At 51.8% G+C, this 20290-nt stretch overlaps 1 protein-coding gene across 5 annotated transcripts in view; it reads right to left on the bottom strand.

The window, feature by feature from the left end:
* Nucleotides 1–18291, bottom strand: part of LOC142908245 (uncharacterized) — a 55699-nt gene extending 37408 nt beyond the window's left edge. For all 5 annotated transcript variants that reach the window (XM_076058632.1, XM_076058635.1, XM_076058633.1 and 2 more), the window contains exons 1-5: nt 18030–18291; nt 12023–12088; nt 10624–10729; nt 7750–7875; nt 3249–3353 (exon numbers count right to left, since the gene is read on the bottom strand). In XM_076058632.1, coding sequence (XP_075914747.1) covers nt 3249–3353; nt 7750–7875; nt 10624–10729; nt 12023–12088; nt 18030–18254 — 628 coding nt within the window. In that variant the 5' untranslated portion in view covers nt 18255–18291. The remainder of the gene's footprint in view (nt 1–3248; nt 3354–7749; nt 7876–10623; nt 10730–12022; nt 12089–18029) is intronic.
* Nucleotides 18292–20290: the final 1999 nt, after the last annotated feature.

Below are 20290 nucleotides of genomic sequence, written 5' to 3'. Positions count from 1 at the left end.
CTGTGTGGTGAGTCTATGGGTCTCTGTGTGAGTCTATGGGTCTCTGTGTGGTGAGTCTATGGGTCTCTGTGTGGTGAGTCTATGGGTCTGTGTGGTAAGTCTATGAGTCTCTGTGTGGTGAGTCTATGGGTCTCTGTGTGGTGAGTCTATGGGTCTCTGTGTGGTGAGTCTATGGGTCTCTGTGTGAGTTTATGGGTCTCTGTGTGGTGAGTCTATGGGTCTCTGTGTGGTGAGTCTATGGGTCTCTGTGTGCTGAGTCTATGGGTCTCTGTGTGCTGAGTCTATGGGTCTCTGTGTGGTGAGCCTATGAGTCTCGTTGTGCTGAGTCTATGGGTCTCTGTGTGCTGAGTCTATGGGTCTGTGTGGTGAGTTTATGGGTCTCTGTGTGGTGAGTCTATGGGTCTCTGTGTGAGTCTATGGGTCTCTGTGTGCTGAGTCTGTGGGTCTCTGTGTGGTGAGTCTATGTGTCTCTGTGTGGTGAGTCTATGGGTCTCTGTGTGCTGAGTCTATGGGTCTCTGTGCGGTGAGTCTATGGGTCTCTGTGTGGTGAGTCTGTGGGTCTCTATGTGGTGAGTCTATGGGTCTCTGTGTGGTGAGTCTATGGGTCTCTGTGTGGTGAGTCTATGGGTCTCTGTGTGGTGAGTCTATGAGTCTCTGTGTGCTGAGTCTATGGGTCTCTGTGTGCTGAGTCTATGGGTCTGTGTGGTGAGTTTATGGGTCTCTGTGTGAGTCTATGGGTCTCTGTGTGCTGAGTCTGTGGGTCTCTGTGTGGTGAGTCTATGTGTCTCTGTGTGGTGAGTCTATGGGTCTCTGTGTGCTGAGTCTATGGGTCTCTGTGCGGTGAGTCTATGGGTCTCTGTGTGGTGAGTCTGTGGGTCTCTATGTGGTGAGTCTATGGGTCTCTGTGTGGTGAGTCTATGGGTCTCTGTGTGGTGAGTCTATGGGTCTCTGTGTGGTGAGTCTATGGGTCTCTGTGTGGTGAGTCTATGGGTCTCTGTGTGGTGAGTCTATGGGTATCTGTGTGCTGAGTCTATGGGTCTCTGTGTGCTGAGTCTATGGGTCTCTGTGTGGTGAGTCTATGAGTCTCTGTGTGCTGAGTCTATGGGTCTCTGTGTGCTGAGTCTATGGGTCTGTGTGGTGAGTTTATGGGTCTCTGTGTGGTGAGTCTATGGGTCTCTGTGTGGTGAGTCTATGGGTCTCTGTGTGGTGAGTCTATGGGCATCTGTGTGGTGAGTCTATGGGTCTCTGTGTGAGTCTATGGGTCTCTGTGTTGTGAGTCTATGGGTCTCTGTGTGGTGAGTCTATGGGTCTCTGTGTGGTGAGTCTATGGGTCTGTGTGGTGAGTCTATGAGTCTCTGTGTGGTGAGTCTATGGGTCTCTGTGTGGTGAGTCTATGGGTCTCTGTGTGGTGAGTCTATGAGTCTCTGTGTGGTGAGTCTATGGGTCTCTGTGTGGTGAGTCTATGGGTCTCTGTGTGGTGAGTCTATGGGTCTCTGTGTGGTGAGTCTATGGGTCTCTGTGTGGTGAGTCTATGGGTATCTGTGTGCTGAGTCTATGGGTCTCTGTGTGGTGAGTCTATGGGTCTCTGTGTGGTGAGTCTATGGGTCTCTGTGTGGTGAGTCTATGGGTATCTGTGTGCTGAGTCTATGGGTCTCTGTGTGCTGAGTCTATGGGTCTGTGTGGTGAGTTTATGGGTCTCTGTGTGGTGAGTCTATGGGTCTCTGTGTGGTGAGTCTATGGGTCTCTGTGTGGTGAGTCTATGGGTCTCTGTGTGAGTCTATGGGTCTCTGTGTGGTGAGTCTATGGGTCTCTGTGTGGTGAGTCTATGGGTCTGTGTGGTGAGTCTATGAGTCCCTGTGTGGTGAGTCTATGGGTCTCTGTGTGGTGAGTCTATGGGTCTCTGTGTGGTGAGTCTATGAGTCTCTGTGTGGTGAGTCTATGGGTCTCTGTGTGGTGAGTCTATGAGTCTCTGTGTGGTGAGTCTGAGTCTCTGTGCGTAAGTCTATGGGTCTCTGTGCATGAATCTATGGGTCTCTGTGTGGTGAGTCTATGGGTCTGTGTGGTGAGTCTATGGGTCTGTGTGGTGAGTCTATGGGTCTGTGTGGTGAGTCTATGGGTCTGTGTGGTGAGTCTATGGGTCTCTGTGTGGTGCGTCTATGGGTCTCTGTGTGGTGAGTCTATGGGTATCTGTGTGCTGAGTCTATGGGTCTCTGTGTGGTGAGTCTATGGGTCTCTGTGTGGTGAGTCTATGGGTCTCTGTGTGGTGAGTCTATGGGTATCTGTGTGCTGAGTCTATGGGTCTCTGTGTGCTGAGTCTATGGGTCTGTGTGGTGAGTTTATGGGTCTCTGTGTGGTGAGTCTATGGGTCTCTGTGTGGTGAGTCTATGGGTCTCTGTGTGGTGAGTCTATGGGTCTCTGTGTGAGTCTATGGGTCTCTGTGTGGTGAGTCTATGGGTCTCTGTGTGGTGAGTCTATGGGTCTGTGTGGTGAGTCTATGAGTCCCTGTGTGGTGAGTCTATGGGTCTCTGTGTGGTGAGTCTATGGGTCTCTGTGTGGTGAGTCTATGAGTCTCTGTGTGGTGAGTCTATGGGTCTCTGTGTGGTGAGTCTATGAGTCTCTGTGTGGTGAGTCTATGAGTCTCTGTGCGTGAGTCTATGGGTCTCTGTGCATGAATCTATGGGTCTCTGTGTGGTGAGTCTATGGGTCTGTGTGGTGAGTCTATGGGTCTGTGTGGTGAGTCTATGGGTCTGTGTGGTGAGTCTATGGGTCTGTGTGGTGAGTCTATGGGTCTCTGTGTGGTGCGTCTATGGGTCTCTGTGTGGTGAGTCTATGGGTATCTGTGTGGTGAGTCTATGAGTCTCTGTGTGGTGAGTCTATGGGTCTCTGTGTGGTGAGTCTATGGGTCTCTGTGTGGTGAGTCTATGAGTCTCTGTGTGGTGAGTCTATGGGTCTCTGTGTGGTGAGTCTATGGGTCTCTGTGTGGTGAGTCTATGAGTCTCTGTGTGGTGAGTCTATGGGTCTCTGTGTGGTGAGTCTATGGGTCTCTGTGTGGTGAGTCTATGGGTCTCTGTGCATGAGTCTATGGGTCTCTGTGCATGAGTCTATGGGTCTCTGTGTGGTGAGTCTATGGGTCTGTGTGGTGAGTCTATGGGTCTCTGTGTGGTGAGTCTATGGGTCTCTGTGTGGTGAGTCTATGGGTCTCTGTCTGTTGGCTGGGTGTGGAGTCGAACCCAGGCCACCCCCCTCACCTCGCGGCTTCTCGGGGGCTTTGGGCAGCGGCTCGGAGTTTGTGGCCTGGCTCAGGCTGAGCAGCGCTCGCGACGCTGAGTCCTCGTCCAGCCACACCACGTTGCCTGAGCACAGGGCAAAGGCAGAGACAAAGCTCCCCCAGGTAGCCTCTAGCAGGGCTGTAGGGGCAAGTGCTGCTAGTAGCGAGTAGCAGCGGGGCCTATGAAGGCAGGCACTGTGGCACACACTGAGACTCCCACAGGGTTCAGTGTTAATCACTGAGACTCACAGAGCCAGACTAAGGCTCCCACAGGGTTCAGTGTTAATCACTGAGACTCACAGAGCCAGACTAAGGCTCCCACAGGGTTCAGTGTTAATCAATGAGACTCACAGAGCCAGAGTAAGGCTCCCACAGGGTTCAGTGTTAATCACTGAGACTCGCAGAGCCAGACGAAGACTCCCACAGGGTTCAGTGTTAATCAGTGAGACTCACAGAGCCAGACGAAGACTCCCACAGGGTTCAGTGTTAATCAGTGAGAATCACAGAGCCAGACTAAGGCTCCCACAGGGTTCAGTGTTAATCACTGAGACTCACAGAGCCAGACTAAGGCTCCCACAGGGTTCAGTGTTAATCACTGAGACTCACAGAGCCAGACTAAGGCTCCCACAGGGTTCAGTGTTAATCACTGAGACTCACAGAGCCAGACTAAGGCTCCCACAGGGTTCAGTGTTAATCACTGAGACTCACAGAGCCAGACTAAGACTCCCACAGGGTTCAGTGTTAATCACTGAGACTCACAGAGCCAGACTAAGGCTCCCACAGGATTCAGTGTTAATCACTGAGACTCACAGAGCCAGACTAAGGCTCCCACAGGGTTCAGTGTTAATCAGTGAGACTCACAGAGCCAGACTAAGGCTCCCACAGGGTTCAGTGTTAATCAGTGAGACTCACAGAGTCAGACTAAGGGTCCCACAGGGTTCAGTGTTAATCAGTGAGACTCACAGAGCCAGACTAAGACTCCCACAGGGTTCAGTGTTAATCAGTGAGACTCACAGAGCCAGACTAAGACACCCACAGGGTTCAGTGTTAATCACTGAGACTCACAGAGCCAGACTAAGGCTCCCACAGGGTTCAGTGTTAATCACTGAGACTCACAGAGCCAGACGAAGACTCCCACAGGGTTCAGTGTTAATCAGTGAGACTCACAGAGCCAGACTAAGACTCCCACAGGGTTCAGTGTTAATCACTGAGACTAACAGAGCCAGACGAAGACTCCCATAGGGTTCAGTGTTAATCATTGAGACTCACAGAACCAGACTGAGGCTCCCACAGGGTTCAGTGTTAATCACCGAGACTCACAGAGCCAGACTAAGGCTCCCACAGGATTCAGTGTTAATCACTGAGACTCACAGAGCCAGACTAAGGCTCCCACAGGGTTCAGTGTTAATCAGTGAGACTCACAGAGCCAGACTAAGGCTCCCACAGGGTTCAGTGTTAATCACTGAGACTAACAGAGCCAGACGAAGACTCCCATAGGGTTCAGTGTTAATTATTGAGACTCACAGAACCAGACTAAGGCTCCCACAGGGTTCAGTGTTAATCACTGAGACTCACAGAGCCAGACTAAGGCTCCCACAGGGTTCAGTGTTAATCACTGAGACTCACAGAGCCAGACTAAGGCTCCCACAGGGTTCAGTGTTAATCAGTGAGACTCACAGAGCCAGACTAAGGCTCCCACAGGGTTCAGTGTTAATCACTGAGACTCACAGAGCCAGACTAAGACTCCCAACAGGGTTCAGTGTTAATCACTGAGACTCACAGAGCCAGACTAAGGCTCCCAAATGGTTCAGTGTTAATCAGTGAGACTCACAGAGCCAGACTAAGGCTCCCACAGGGTTCAGTGTTAATCACTGAGACTCACAGAGCCAGACTAAGGCTCCCACAGGGTTCAGTGTTAATCACTGAGACTCACAGAGCCAGACTAAGACTCCCACAGGGTTCAGTGTTAATCAGAGAGACTCACAGAGGCAGACTAAGACTCCCACAGGGTTCAGTGTTAATCAGAGAGACTCACAGAGGCAGACTAAGACTCCCACAGGGTTCAGTGTTAATCACTGAGACTCACAGAGCCAGACTAAGGCTCCCACAGGGTTCAGTGTTAATCAGTGAGACTCACAGAGCCAGACTAAGACTCCCACAGGGTTCAGTGTTAATCACTGAGACTCACAGAGCCAGATTAAGACTCCCACAGGGTTCAGTGTTAATCAGAGAGACTCACAGAGCCAGACTAAGGCTCCCACAGGGTTCAGTGTTAATCACTGAGACTCACAGAGCCAGACTAAGGCTCCCACAGGGTTCAGTGTTAATCAGTGAGACTCACAGAGCCAGACTAAGACTCCCACAGGGTTCAGTGTTAATCACTGAGACTCACAGAGCCAGATTAAGACTCCCACAGGGTTCAGTGTTAATCAGAGAGACTCACAGAGCCAGACTAAGGCTCCCACAGGGTTCAGTGTTAATCAGTGAGACTCACAGAGCCAGACGAAGACTCCCACAGGGTTCAGTGTTAATCACTGAGACTCACAGAGCCAGACTAAGGCTCCCACAGGGTTCAGTGTTAGCCACTGAGACTCACAGAGCCAGATTAAGGCTCCCACAGGGTTCAGTGTTAATCACTGAGACTCACAGAGCCAGACTAAGGCTCCCACAGGGTTCAGTGTTAATCACTGAGACTCACAGAGCCAGACTAAGACTCCCACAGGGTTCAGTGTTAATCACTGAGACTCACAGAGCCAGGCTAAGGCTCCCACAGGGTTCAGTGTTAATCACTGAGACTCACAGAGCCAGACTAAGACTCCCACAGGGTTCAGTGTTAATCAGTGAGACTCACAGAGCCAGACTAAGGCTCCCACAGGGTTCAGTGTTAATCACTGAGACTCACAGAGCCAGACAGGCTCCCACAGGGTTCAGTGTTAATCACTGAGACTCACAGAGCCAGACTAAGGCTCCCACAGGGTTCAGTGTTAATCACTGAGACTCACAGAGCCAGACTAAGGCTCCCACAGGGTTCAGTGTTAATCAGTGAGAATCACAGAGCCAGACTAAGGCTCCCACAGGGTTCAGTGTTAATCACTGAGACTCACAGAGCCAGACTAAGGCTCCCACAGGGTTCAGTGTTAATCACTGAGACTAACAGAGCCAGACGAAGACTCCCACAGGGTTCAGTGTTAATCACTGAGACTCACAGAGCCAGACTAAGGCTCCCACAGGGTTCAGTGTTAATCACTGAGACTCACAGAGCCAGACTAAGGCTCCCACAGGGTTCAGTGTTAATCACTGAGACTCACAGAGCCAGACTAAGACTCCCACAGGGTTCAGTGTTAATCACTGAGACTCACAGAGCCAGACTAAGACTCCCACAGGGTTCAGTGTTAATCAGTGAGACTCACAGAGCCAGACTAAGGCTCCCACAGGGTTCAGTGTTAATCAGTGAGACTCACAGAGCCAGACTAAGGCTCCAACAGGGTTCAGTGTTAATCACTGAGACTAACAGAGCCAGACGAAGACTCCCATAGGGTTCAGTGTTAATCATTGAGACTCACAGAACCAGACTGAGGCTCCCACAGGGTTCAGTGTTAATCACTGAGACTCACAGAGCCAGACTAAGGCTCCCACAGGATTCAGTGTTAATCACTGAGACTCACAGAGCCAGACTAAGGCTCCCACAGGGTTCAGTGTTAATCAGTGAGACTCACAGAGCCAGACTAAGGCTCCCACAGGGTTCAGTGTTAATCAGTGAGACTCACAGAGTCAGACTAAGGGTCCCACAGGGTTCAGTGTTAATCAGTGAGACTCACAGAGCCAGACTAAGACTCCCACAGGGTTCAGTGTTAATCAGTGAGACTCACAGAGCCAGACTAAGACACCCACAGGGTTCAGTGTTAATCACTGAGACTCATAGAGCCAGACTAAGGCTCCCACAGGGTTCAGTGTTAATCACTGAGACTCACAGAGCCAGACGAAGACTCCCACAGGGTTCAGTGTTAATCAGTGAGACTCACAGAGCCAGACTAAGACTCCCACAGGGTTCAGTGTTAATCACTGAGACTAACAGAGCCAGACGAAGACTCCCATAGGGTTCAGTGTTAATCATTGAGACTCACAGAACCAGACTGAGGCTCCCACAGGGTCCAGTGTTAATCACCGAGACTCACAGAGCCAGACTAAGGCTCCCACAGGATTCAGTGTTAATCACTGAGACTCACAGAGCCAGACTAAGGCTCCCACAGGGTTCAGTGTTAATCAGTGAGACTCACAGAGCCAGACTAAGGCTCCCACAGGGTTCAGTGTTAATCACTGAGACTCACAGAGCCAGACGAAGACTCCCATAGGGTTCAGTGTTAATTATTGAGACTCACAGAACCAGACTAAGGCTCCCACAGGGTTCAGTGTTAATCACTGAGACTCACAGAGCCAGACTAAGGTTTCGAGGCCCCCCCCATCGCCCTCCTGTCACTCACAGGAGGAGTCGTTGATCCACTCAATGGAGGCTGGAGCGTAGTTCTGGAAGAGAGTGAAGATCTCTTCGGTGCTCATGTCGTCCACCCCGGCCAAGAACAGCGCATCCAGACGCACCTCCGGCACAGCTGGGAGGGAGGGGGAGAGGGAGGGAGACCAGTCCCATGGTTTTCTGGGTTACACGCACACCAGACCAGGTACTCATTTGCGGCTGAGTCAACCTAGGGGAGGCCCAGTACCGGTTGAGATAATCGTCACTGGTACAGCACACCAGGTGTGTGCTGGAGAGCCAAGCCACAGCATTGACAATCTGAGTACTGTGACGTGTCGCCAGCAACTACAACGAGCTGACGGAGCGAGTTGTAGTTGCTGGCTCTCCAACACACAACCGCTGTGCCGTATTTCCCTGCATCATAACACCACGGGGTCGGCCACTTTCTACAAACAAAACAAGACCCTGCGGGGTATGTGGAGGTGCGGGCAATCCCAAAAATATTGTACACGTGTGACATGTCATGACTCGTTTGATGTTTTCATGGTAGGACTATCCACTACGCAGCACTGACCTTTGACTAAAGCACTGCTGAATAAACCACTCACACTAAAATTGCACATTATCACGTTTTAAATTACTCGAATTGTTCGTACAATAAAACGACAATGTTGGAACAAGTGGGGGCACTTTGTTTACCGCTACGGGAGAGCTGGGGGGAGAGAGAGATGGGGTGGGGTGGGCGTCACCGTAGTGCCGCTATTGTTTGCGCAGTGCACAATCTACCAGCGCTAAAACTGTACCTATCTACCAGTGATGTGTCACTTATTTATTGGATATTTACTTCTGTTACTTATTTACATTTTAAAGTTCACTCGTTTCCCCGTTAGTTTGTTGTCTTTGTGCACGTTATGATTTTAATGTTAACAATTGATAGTGGAATGTATTACAAATGTAAACTTCGTATTAAGCTGCGGTAACGACATTAGAGATATGAATGCATGCGGGGTGTATGGAGGTGCGGGCGATCTGAATATTTGTTTTACACAAAACGCTATTTTTGCGGGGTATATGCGGGAAAATCCGGTACTAGTGACGAATTGGCACGTTCTGTTGACGTGACAACCCTTACCAGTTGGCTGTGTCGGGTGGTGGCGGGTTTAACGACACAACATTTATATATTTACGCGTTCTAACTAAGAAAAACCTCTATTATGGTAGCGCTAACCACTACACTACCGCTCCCCACGTATGCACAAACAACAACAACCGCCATTCGCCACAAAGTGGCGGTGACGTCACCACGACGCTTGTGCCAGGCTATGTGCCAGTTGAGGCCACGTGAAGTGTCCAACGCCCGCTGGCAGGAGGTCACGGGGCAGACCCAGCAGGTGCCACAGGTCGACTGACTGAGACGACTGGCTGGTGCACCACCTGTGCCCCCTACTGTGCCAACCTGCTGTGCTTTAGCCACCCGGCGCTCCGCTCGTTGTTGTGAGCGCCGCTCCTCTGCCCTCCATTGTTGCTGAATAAAAGCTGTTTAGGCATACGGTGGCTGGCCATGCGGTGGCTGGGCATGCGGGCTACATGACCCAGCCAATTGCAGCCTTGCCTGCTAGAGAAGCTCACCGATGCGACTTTTTCCAGATCTCTCAAGGAATTGTGAGCTCCTCACACAATCCAGCCTGCAGGTTAAACCCAGGGTGGATCATAGGCAGTGCCAGCCTGAACGATTCTAACCGGTAAAGATGTTCCATTAGGTGGGTCCACGTTTCACAAGCGTAGAGAAGGGAGGGAATGACCGTGGCCGAGAAGACTTGAAGCTTAGTGCGGAGCGACAGACCAGGTAGCTTCCACACAGCAACAGCGTTACGCAGCCGATGAAAAGATATTGCCGCTCCACTGATTCAGAGCAAGACCTCCCGTGTCAAATCGGTCATAAGCACACTGCCCAGGTTTGGGAAATTCTCCACTCTCAACCACAACTGCCCCATCACCGATTGGGAGTTGTGGGGGTGGAGTGTCCGATGGTACAAAATACCCAGGCAGGTGCTTAGTTTTGGTGGGGCTGATGGTAAGGCCCCATCTCTTAGTGGCACGCTCCAGTCTCAGCAGCAGCGCCTCCAACTCCTCCTCGGAGTGAGCAGCAATCACCAGATCATCAACATACATAACGTGGTTAACCAATAGGGAGCCATCCCTTGACCGCACCCGGGCATCGATCAGCCTCCTGTTGTACCAGATGGAGATTCCTTCAGTACAGCCATCGAAGGCATCACAAACTATATGGTCTAAATAATGTGGGAGCCAGAGGACATCCCTGTCGCACCCCAAGGTGAACACGGAATCGCTCCGACTCCCGGCCACGTAGTTTTACCCGGGCCCGCTCACCATCATGAAGGTCCTTAATGATCGTGAGCAGAGGGTCAGGGACTCCGAAAGCACGAAGAACAACCCAGAGCCCAGGCCTACTGATGGTATCATAGGCCTTGACCAGGTCAATAAAGCAGAGATGTAGGTCTTGTTGGAATTCCCTACACCTCTGCTCTAGCAGACGGACAGAAAATATGGCATCTGTGCAGGACCGCCCTTTCCTGAAACCTCATTGGGGCTCCGCAAGCCTCTCCTCAGTGCAAACACACACCAACACACACGCACACACACATGCACATGTACACACACGCACATGTACACACACATGCACATGTACACACACGCACATGTACACACACGCACATGTACACACGCACACACACACGCGCACACACACGCGTACACACACGCACACACACGCGCACACACACACGTGCACACACGCACATGTACACACACACACGCACACACACACGCACACACACACGCGCACACACGCACATGTACACACCTTTCCTCAGCGCGTCCTTGTCAATGACGACGGCGCTGTGAGGTGTCTCCTCGTCGCCACGGAAGTGAAACCTCTTCGCTCGCTGCTCCTTCCTCTCTACAGCCTCCTGTAGCACGCAGACACGCACAGACACACACACACACACACGCACAGACACACACACACACACAGACACACACACAGTCACACACACACAGACACACACACACAGACACACACACAGACACACAGACACACACATACACACACACAGTCACACACACAGACACACACACACACAGACACACACACACAGTCACACACACACACACAGACACACACACAGTCACACACACAGACACACACAAAGATCCCCTGTGTAGCCTTAACAGACTGTAGGGGCAAGTGCTGTTAGCGAGCACCTATGAAGGCCGGAACAGTACACGAGGGAGTGGGTGGCCAGCACCACGCCCGACCGCCTTTGTCTCCCCAGTGCTAGCGATGTTTACTGCACACCACACCAGGTACTCATTTGAGGCTGAGCCGACCTAGGAGAGGCCCAGGACCAGTTCAGATAATCGTCACCGGTGGTGTTGGCCGTGAGCGGCAATTGAACTCGGATATTTAATCTCAAAGGGCTGCGTCCTCATGATTCCCTCACCACTCCCCTAATCACCATCACCACTCCCCTAATCACCATCACCACCAAAACCATCACCACCACCAATACCATGACAAGCACTGCACCACCGCTCCCCACACACATAACAACAACAACCGCCATTTGCCACTAAGTGGCGGTGACGTCACCACGACGCTTGTGCCAGGCCATGTGCCATACACATGGACACACAGACTTTCACGAAGACAACCATTCACCCACTCACCCACCTGCTCATTCACTCATTCACCCACCCACCCATTCACTCACTGTTTCACCCATTCACTCATTTACCCTCTCACCCACTCACCCCCATTCAACCACTCACCCAATCAACCAACCACCCATTCACCCACTCACCCACCCATTAATTGACCCACCCATCCATTCCCTCACTCTTTCACACATTCACTCACCCAATCACCCACTCAACTACTCACCCATTCACTTAATCACCCACCCACCCATTCACCCACCCACCCACCCATTCACCCACCCACCCATTCACCGACCCACCCACCCACTCACCCACCCACCCACTCACTCACCCACCCACTCACCCATTCACTTAATCACCCACTCACCCATTCACTTAATCACCCACTCACCCATTCACCCACCCACCCATTCACCCACCCACCCACCCACTCACCCACTCACCCAATCACCCACTCACCCACTCACCCACCCACTCACCCAGCCACCCACTCACAATCCGGACGTGTCTTTAGATTACGAAGCTCTTTTCCACCCACCCACCTTGGACGTGACATCCACCCCAGTGATGAAAGTCCCGGACTTGTTCTCGTACTTGCGACTCGTATCCTGCCGTGGGGGGGGGGGGGGGGTGCAGGCGTGGTCACAGATACGGAGTGGTCACACGTGAGTGGGTGGGTGAGCGGGTGGGTGAGCGGGTGGGTGCGTGGATGACTGAGTGGGTGGGTGACTGAGTGGGTGGGTGAGTGGCTGGGTGAGTGGGTGGGCGGATGAGTGAGTGGGTGGGTGGATGAGTGGGTGGGTGAGTGGATAGGTGGGTGAGTGGCTGGGTGGGTAAGTTAGTGAGTGGGTGGGTGAGTGAGTGGCTAAGTGAGTGGGTGGGTGAGTGAGTGGGTGCGTAGGTGGGTGAGTGAGTGGGTGGGTGAGTGAGTGGGTGGGTGAGTGGGTGGTTGAGTGACTGTGTGTGACTGTGAGTGACTGTGTGTGAGTATTCTAGCGAGCGAGTGGGCTTGTGAGTGCAGTTCAGGTTTGCAGCAACAGCAGCATGAACAGGAAGAGCATGAACAGCAGCATCAACAACAGAAGCATCAACAACAAGCATCAACAGCAGAGGCATCACCAGAAGAAGCAGCATTATCGGTAACATCAGCATCATCAGCAGCCAGTAGTATAAGCAGCAGCATCATCAACCTTCTCAGTATGTCTCTGTGGGTGTCTGTGGGTCTCTGTGAGTGTCTATGAGTATGGGTCTCTATGGGTCTCTGTGGGGCTCTGAGTATGGGTCTCTATGAGTATGGGTCTCTGTGGGTCTCTGTGGGTTTGTATGAATATAGGTCTCTATGGGTCCCTATGAGTATGGGTCTCTGTGGGTCTCTGAGTATGGGTCTGTGGGCCTCTGTGGGTTTGTATGAGTCTCTATGGGTCACTGTGGGTCTCTATGAGCATGGGTCTATGTGGGTCTGTGGGTTTGTATAAATGTCTCTATGGGTCTCTATGAGTATGGGTCTCCATGGGTCTCTATGGGTCTCTGTATGGGTCTCTGTGAGTCTGTATGGGTCTCTGTCTCTGTGAGTATAGGTCTCGGTGGGTCTCTATGGGTCTCTGTGAGTCTCTGTGAGTATAGGTCTCTGTGGGTCTCTGTGAGTATGGGTCTCTGTGGGTCTCTGTGAGTCTCTGTGGGTCTCTGTGAGCATGGGTCTCTGTGGGTCTCTGTGGGTCTCTGAGTCTCTATGAGTCTCTGTGAGTCTCTGTGAGTCTTTGTGAGTATATGTCTCTGTGGGTCTCTGTGAGTCTCTGTGGGTCTCTGTGAGTCTCTGTGAGTATAGGTCTCTGTGGGTCTCTGTGGGTTTCTATGGGTCTCTGTAAGTCTCTGTGAGTATGGGTCTCTGTGAGTCTCTGTGAGTCTTTGTGAGTATGGGTCTCTGTGAGTCTCTCTGAATATGGGTCTCTGTGAGTCTCTGTGAGTATGGGTCTCTGTGAGTATGGGTCTCTGTGGGTCTCTATGGGTCTCTGAGTCTCTGTGAGTCTGTATGAGTCTCTGTGAGTCTCTATGAGTATGGGCCTATGAGTCTCTGTGAGTATAGGTCTCTGTAGGTCTCTGTGAGTCTCTGTGGGTCTCTGTGAGTCTGTATTGATTTCTGTGAGAATGGGTCTCTGTGGGTCTCTGTATGGGTCTCTGTGAGTCTCTGTGAGAATGGGTTTCTGTGGGTCTCTATGGGTCTCTGAGTCTCTGTGAGTCTGTATGAGTCTCTATGAGTATGGGCCTATGAGTCTCTGTGAGTATAGGTCTCTGTAGGTCTCTGTGAGTCTCTGTGGGTCTCTGTGAGTCTCTGTGAATCTGTGTCTCTGTGAGTATGAGTCTCTGTGTGTCTCTGTGAGTCTCTGTCTCTGTGAGTCTCTGTGAGTATAGGTCTCTGTGTGTCTCTGTGTGTCTCTGTGAGTCTCTGTGAGTATGGGTCTCTATGGGTCTCTGTGAGTCTCTGTGGGTCTCTATGAGTCTCTGTGAGTATAGGTCTCTATGGGTCTCTGTGAGTCTCTGTGAGTATAGGTCTCTATGGGTCTCTGTGAGTCTCTGTGGGTCTCTATGAGTCTCTGTGAGTATAGGTCTCTGTGGGTCTCTATGGGTTTCTGTGAGTCTCTGTGAGTATGGGTCTCTATGAGTCTCTACGAGTATGGGTCTCTGTGGGTCTCTATGAGTCTGCGTCTCTGTGGGTCTCTGTGAGTCTCTGTGTGTCTCTATAGGTCTCTGTGAGTCTCTGTGGGTCTCTGTGAGTCTCTGTGGGTCCCTGTGGGTCCCTGTGAGTCTCTGTGTGTCTCTGTGGGTCTCTGTGAGTCTCTGTGGGTCTCTCTGTCTCTGTGTGTCTCTGTGGGTCTCTGTGGGTCTCTGTGGGTCTCTGTGTGTCTCTGTGGGTCTCTCTGTGGGTCTCTCTGTGTCTCTATGGGTCTCTGTGAGTCTCTGTGAGTATAGGTCTCTATGGGTCTCTGTGAGTCTCTGTGAGTATAGGTCTCTGTGGGTCTCTATGGGTTTCTGTGAGTCTCTGTGAGTATGGGTCTCTGTGAGTCTCTACGAGTATGGGTCTCTGTGGGTCTCTATGAGTCTGCGTCTCTGTGGGTCTCTGTGAGTCTCTGTGAGTCTCTATGGGTCTCTATGAGTCTCTATGGGTCTCTATGAGTATAGGTCTCTGTGGGTCTCTATGGGTCTCTGTGAGTATAGGTCTCTGCGTGTCTCTGTGAGTATAGGTCTGTGATTCTCTGTGAGTATAGGTCTCTGTGGGTCTCTGTGAGTCTCTGTGGGTCTCTGTGGGTCTCTGTGAGTCTCTGTGAGTCTCGGTGGGTCTCTGTGAGTCTCCGTGGGTCCCTGTGAGTCTCTGTGTGTCTCAATGTGTCTCTGTGGGTCTCTGTGGGTCTCTGTGAGTCTCTGTGGGTCTCTCTGTCTCTGTGTGTCTCTGTGGGTCTCTGTGTGTCTCTGTGGGTGTCTCTCTGTGTCTCTGTGGGTCTCTGTGAGTCTCTGTGGGTCTCTGTGAGTCTCTGTGGGTCTCTATGAGTCTCTGTGAGTATAGGTCTCTATGGGTCTCTGAGTCTCTGTGAGTATAGGTCTCTATGGGTCTCTGTGAGTCTCTGTGGGTCTCTATGAGTCTCTGTGAGTATAGGTCTCTGTGGGTCTCTATGGGTTTCTGTGAGTCTCTGTGAGTATGGGTCTCTGTGAGTCTCTATGAGTATGGGTCTCTGTGGGTCTCTATGAGTCTGCGTCTCTGTGGGTCTCTGTGAGTCTCTGTGAGTCTCTATGGGTCTCTATGAGTCTCTATGGGTCTCTATGAGTATAGGTCTCTGTGGGTCTCTATGGGTCTCTGTGAGTATAGGTCTCTGCGTGTCTCTGTGAGTATAGGTCTCTGTGAGTCTCTGTGAGTATAGGTCTCTGTGGGTCTCTGTGAGTCTCTGTGGGTCTCTGTGGGTCTCTGTGAGTCTCTGTGGGTCTCTGTGAGTCTCTGTGGGTCCCTGTGAGTCTCTGTGTGTCTCAATGGGTCTCTGTGGGTCTCTGTGGGTCTCTGTGAGTCTCTCTGTGTCTGTGTGTCTCTGTGGGTCTGTGTGTCTCTGTGTCTCTGTGGGTCTCTGTGAGTCTCTGTGGGTCTCTCTGTGTCTCTGTGTGTCTCTGTGTGTCTCTGTGAGTATGGGTCTCTGTGAGTCTCTGTGGGTCTCTGTGGGTCTCTGTGTCTGTGAGTCTATGTGGGTCTCTCTGTGTCTCTGTGTGTCTCTGTGGGTCCCTGTGTGTCTCTGTGGGTCTCTGTGAGTCTCTGTGGGTCTCTGTGGGTCTCTCTGTGTCTCTGTGGGTCTCTGTGTCTCTGTGTGTCTCCATGAGTCTCTGTGAGTCTCTGTGGGTCCCTGTGAGTCTCTCTGTGTCTCTGTGAGTCTCTGTGTGTCTCTGTGGGTCTCTATGAGTCTCTGTGTGTCTCTGTGAGTATCTATGAGTCTATGAGTCTCTATAGGTCTCTGTGGGTCTCTATGGGTCTCTGTGAGTCTCTGTGTGTCTCTATGAGTATAGGTCTCTGTGTGTCTCTGTGAGTCTCTGTGAGTCTCTGTGGGTCTCCGTGGGTCTCTGTGAGTCTCTGTGTGTCTCTCTGTGTCTCTGTGGGTCTCTGTGGGTCTCTGTGGGTCTCCATGAGTCTCCGTGAGTCTCCGTGAGTCTCTGTGGGTCCCTGTGAGTCTCTATGGGTCTCTGTAGGTCTCTGTGGGTCTCTGTGTGTCTCTGTGAGTCTCTGTGTTTCTGTGGGTCTCTGTGAGTCTCTGTGAGTATAGGTCTCTGTGTGTCTCTGTGTGTCTCTGTGAGTCTCTGTGAGTCTGTGTGTCTCTGTGAGTCTGTGTGTCTCTGTGAGTATGAGTCTCTGTGTGTCTCTGTGTGTCTCTGTGGGTCTCTATGAGTCTCTGTGTGTCTCTGTGAGTATCTATGAGTCTATGAGTCTCTATAGGTCTCTGTGGGTCTCTATGGGTCTCTGTGAGTCTCTGTGTGTCTCTATGAGTATAGGTCTCTGTGTGTCTCTGTGAGTCTCTGTAGGTCTCTGTGGGTCTCTGTGAGTCTCTGTGTGTCTCTCTGTGTCTCTGTGTGTCTCTGTGGGTATCTGTGGGTCTCTGTGTCTCTGTGGGTCTCCATGAGTCTCCGTGAGTCTCTGTGGGTCCCTGTGAGTCTCTATGGGTCTCTGTGGGTCTCTGTGTGTCTCTGTGTCTCTGTGTGTCTCTGTGGGTCTCTGTGAGTCTCTGTGAGTCTCTGTGAGTATAGGTCTCTGTGTGTCTCTGTGAGTCTGTGTGTCTCTGTGAATCTGTGTGTCTCTGTATGAGTCTCTGTGTGTCTCTGTGAGTCTCTGTTTGTCTCTGTGAGTCTCTGTGAGTATAGGTCTCTGTGTGTCTCTGTGTGTCTCTGTGAGTCTCTGTGAGTCTGTGTCTCTGTGAGTCTGTGTGTCTCTGTGAGTATGAGTCTCTGTGTGTCTCTGTGAGTCTCTGTGTGTCTCTGTGAGTCTCTGTGTGTCTCTGTGTGTCTCTGTGAGTCTCTGTGTGCCTCTGTGTGCCTCTGCGTGTCTCTGTGAGTCTCTGTCTCTGTGAGTCTCTGTGTGTCTCTATGGGTCTCTGTGTGTCTCTGTGAGTCTCTGTGAGTATAGGTCTCTGTGAATCTCTGTCTCTATGGGTCTCTGTGTGTCTCTGTGAGTCTCTGTGAGTATAGGTCTCTGTGAGTCTCTGTGTGTCTCTATGGGTCTCTGTGTCTCTGTGTGTCTCTGTGAGTATAGGTCTCTGTGAGTCTCTGTGTCTCTATGGGTCTCTATAGGTCTCTGTGAGTATGTGTCTCTGTGTGTCTCTGTGTGTCTCTATGAGTCTCTGTGAGTCTCTGTGTGTCTCTATGAGTCTCTCTGTGGGTCTCTATAGGTCTCTGTGAGTATGTGTTTCTGTGTGTCTCTGTGAGTCTCTATGAGTCTCTATGTCTCTATGAGTCTCTGTGGGTCTCTCTGTGTCTCTGTGGGTCTCTGTGTGTCTCTGTGGGTCTCTCTGTGTATCTCTGTGAGTCTCTATGAGTCTCTGTGAGTCTCTATGGGTCTCTGTGTGTCTCTGTGAGTCTCTATGAGTCTCTGTGAGTCTCTGTGTCTCTATGAGTCTCTGTGAGTCTCTGTGTCTCTATGAGTCTCTGTGGGTCTCTCTGGGTCTCTCTGTGTCTCTGTGTGTCTCTGTGGGTCTCTCTGTGTCTCTGTGTGTCTCTGTGGGTCTCTGTGTGTCTCTGTGGGTCTCTGTGTGTCTCTGTGGGTCTCTAAGTGTCTCTATGAGTCTCTGTGACTGTCCACGTGAGAGCCACGCTCGCTCGCTGCACTAAAGACTCCACAGGGCAGCTCAGCGCTAGCGGTGCCCCCCCGTGGTGGCGCCAAGCGAAACAAACGAAGTCGCCGCGAGTGGCCTGAAGGAGGCCATCGCCTCCCTCCTCCTCCTCCATCGCCTCCCTCCTCCTCCATCGCCTCCCTCCTCCTCCTCCTCCATCGCCTCCCTCATCCTCCTCCTCCATCGCCTCCCTGCTCACCGGGAGGAGATTCGTGAGAGTTCTTCTCACGCACACAGACGCTGCTGTCGCCTCTGTGTTGTCCACCTCCTCCTCGCCGCCGTCGTCCGCCACCTCCTCCACGTCCATCGGCTCCTCTCCAGCAACTCCACCACCACCACCAACAACTCCAACATCAACAACAACTCCAACATCAACAACTCCGCCGCCTTCAACGACTGCCGCCATTATCCCAACGGCGGCCATCGCTGTTGGCGGAACCGGAAACTACGTGGGGGGGTAGGGGGTGAGGGATGAGGGGGATGGTGATGGTGGTGATGGCGGTGATGTCGGTGATGGCGGTGATGGTGGTGATGTTGGTGATGGTGGTGATGATGGTGGTGATGGTGGTGATGGTGATGGTGGTGATGGTGGTGATGATGTTGGTGATGGTGATGATGGTGATGATGGTGGTGATGGTGGTGATGTTGGTGATGGTGGTGATGGCGGTGATGGGGATGATGGGGATGATGGTGGTGATGGTGATGAAGGTGATGGTGGTGATGGTGATGATGGTGGTGATGGTGGTGGTGATGATGGTGGTGATGGTGATGTTGGTGATGGTGGTGATGGTGATGATGGTGGTGATGGTGATGATGCTGATGTTGGTGATGGTAGTGATGGTGGTGGTGATGGCGGTGATGGCGATGATGGCGGTGATGGTGATGATGGTGATGGTGATGTTGTGATGGTGGTGATGTTGTGATGGTGGTGATGTTGGTGATGGTGGTGATGTTGGTGATGGTGGTGATGGTAGTGATGTTGGTGATGGTGGTGATGTTGGTGATGGTGGTGATGTTGGTGATGGTGGTGATGGTGGTGATGTTGGTGATGGTGGTGATGTTGGTGATGGTGGTGATGGTGGTGATGTTGGTGATGGTGGTGATGTTGGTGATGGTGGTGATGGGGATGATGGTGGTGATGGTGATGTTGGTGGTGATGGTGATGATGTTGGTGATGGTGGTGATGGTGATGGTGGTGATGTTGGTGATGGCGGTGATGGCGGTGATGTTGGTGATGGTGGTGATGTTGGTGATGGTGGTGATGTTGGTGATGGTGGTGATGGGGATGATGGTGGTGATGGTGATGTTGGTGGTGATGGTGATGATGGTGGTGATGGTGGTGATGTTGGTGATGGCGGTGATGGGGATGATGGCGGGGATGGGGATGATGGTGGTGATGGTGGTGATGGTGGTGGTGATGGTGGTGATGGTGATGATGTTGGTGATGGTGGTGATGGTGATGATGTTGGTGATGGTGATGGTGGTGATGTTGGTGATGGTGATGTTGGTGATGGTGATGTTGTGATGGTGGTGATGTTGTGATGGTGGTGATGGTGGTGATGGTGGTGATGTTGGTGATGGTGGTGATGTTGGTGATGGTGGTGATGGTGGTGATGTTGGTGATGGTGGTGATGTTGGTGATGGTGGTGATGTTGGTGATGGTGGTGATGTTGGTGATGGTGGTGATGGTGGTGATGTTGGTGATGTTGGTGATGGTGGTGATGTTGGTGATGGTGGTGATGGTGGTGATGTTGGTGATGGTGGTGATGGGGATGATGGTGGTGATGGTGATGTTGGTGGTGATGGTGATGATGTTGGTGATGGTGGTGATGGTGGTGATGTTGGTGATGGTGGTGATGTTGGTGATGGCGGTGATGGGGATGATGGCGGGGATGGGGATGATGGTGGTGATGTTGGTGATGGTGGTGATGTTGGTGATGGTGGTGATGGTGGTGATGGTGATGATGGTGATGGTGGTGATGTTGGTGATGGTGGTGATGGTGGTGAAGGTGGTGATGGTGATGATGGTGATGGTGGTGATGGTGATGTTGGTGATGGTGGTGATGGTGATGTTGGTGATGGTGGTGATGGTGGTGATGGTGATGTTGGTCATGTTGGTGATGTTGGTGATGGTGGTGGTGGTGATGTTGGTGATGGCGGTGATGGGGATGATGGCGGTGATGGTGATGGTGGTGATGGTGGTGATGGTAATGATAGTGGAGGTGATGATGGTGGAGGTGATGATGGTGATGATGGTGGTGATGGTGGTGATGGTGATGATGGTGGTGATGGTGGTGATGGTGATGATGGTGGTGATGGTGGTGATGTTGGTAATGGTGGTGATGATGTTGATGGTGGTGATGGTAATGATAGTGGAGGTGATGATGGTGATGATGGTGGTGATGTTGCTAATGGTGGTGATGATGGTGATGGTGGTGATGGTAATGATAGTGGAGGTGA

This window comes from Petromyzon marinus, assembly GCF_048934315.1.
Source record: "Petromyzon marinus isolate PM22_M1 ecotype Great Lakes invasive population chromosome 77 unlocalized genomic scaffold, UKy_Petmar_22M1.pri1.0 chr77_unloc.4, whole genome shotgun sequence".
Taxonomy (NCBI): domain Eukaryota; kingdom Metazoa; phylum Chordata; class Hyperoartia; order Petromyzontiformes; family Petromyzontidae; genus Petromyzon; species Petromyzon marinus.
The sequence above is the reverse complement of the archived record's forward strand: the minus strand, read 5'-3'. Positions and strand labels throughout refer to the sequence as shown.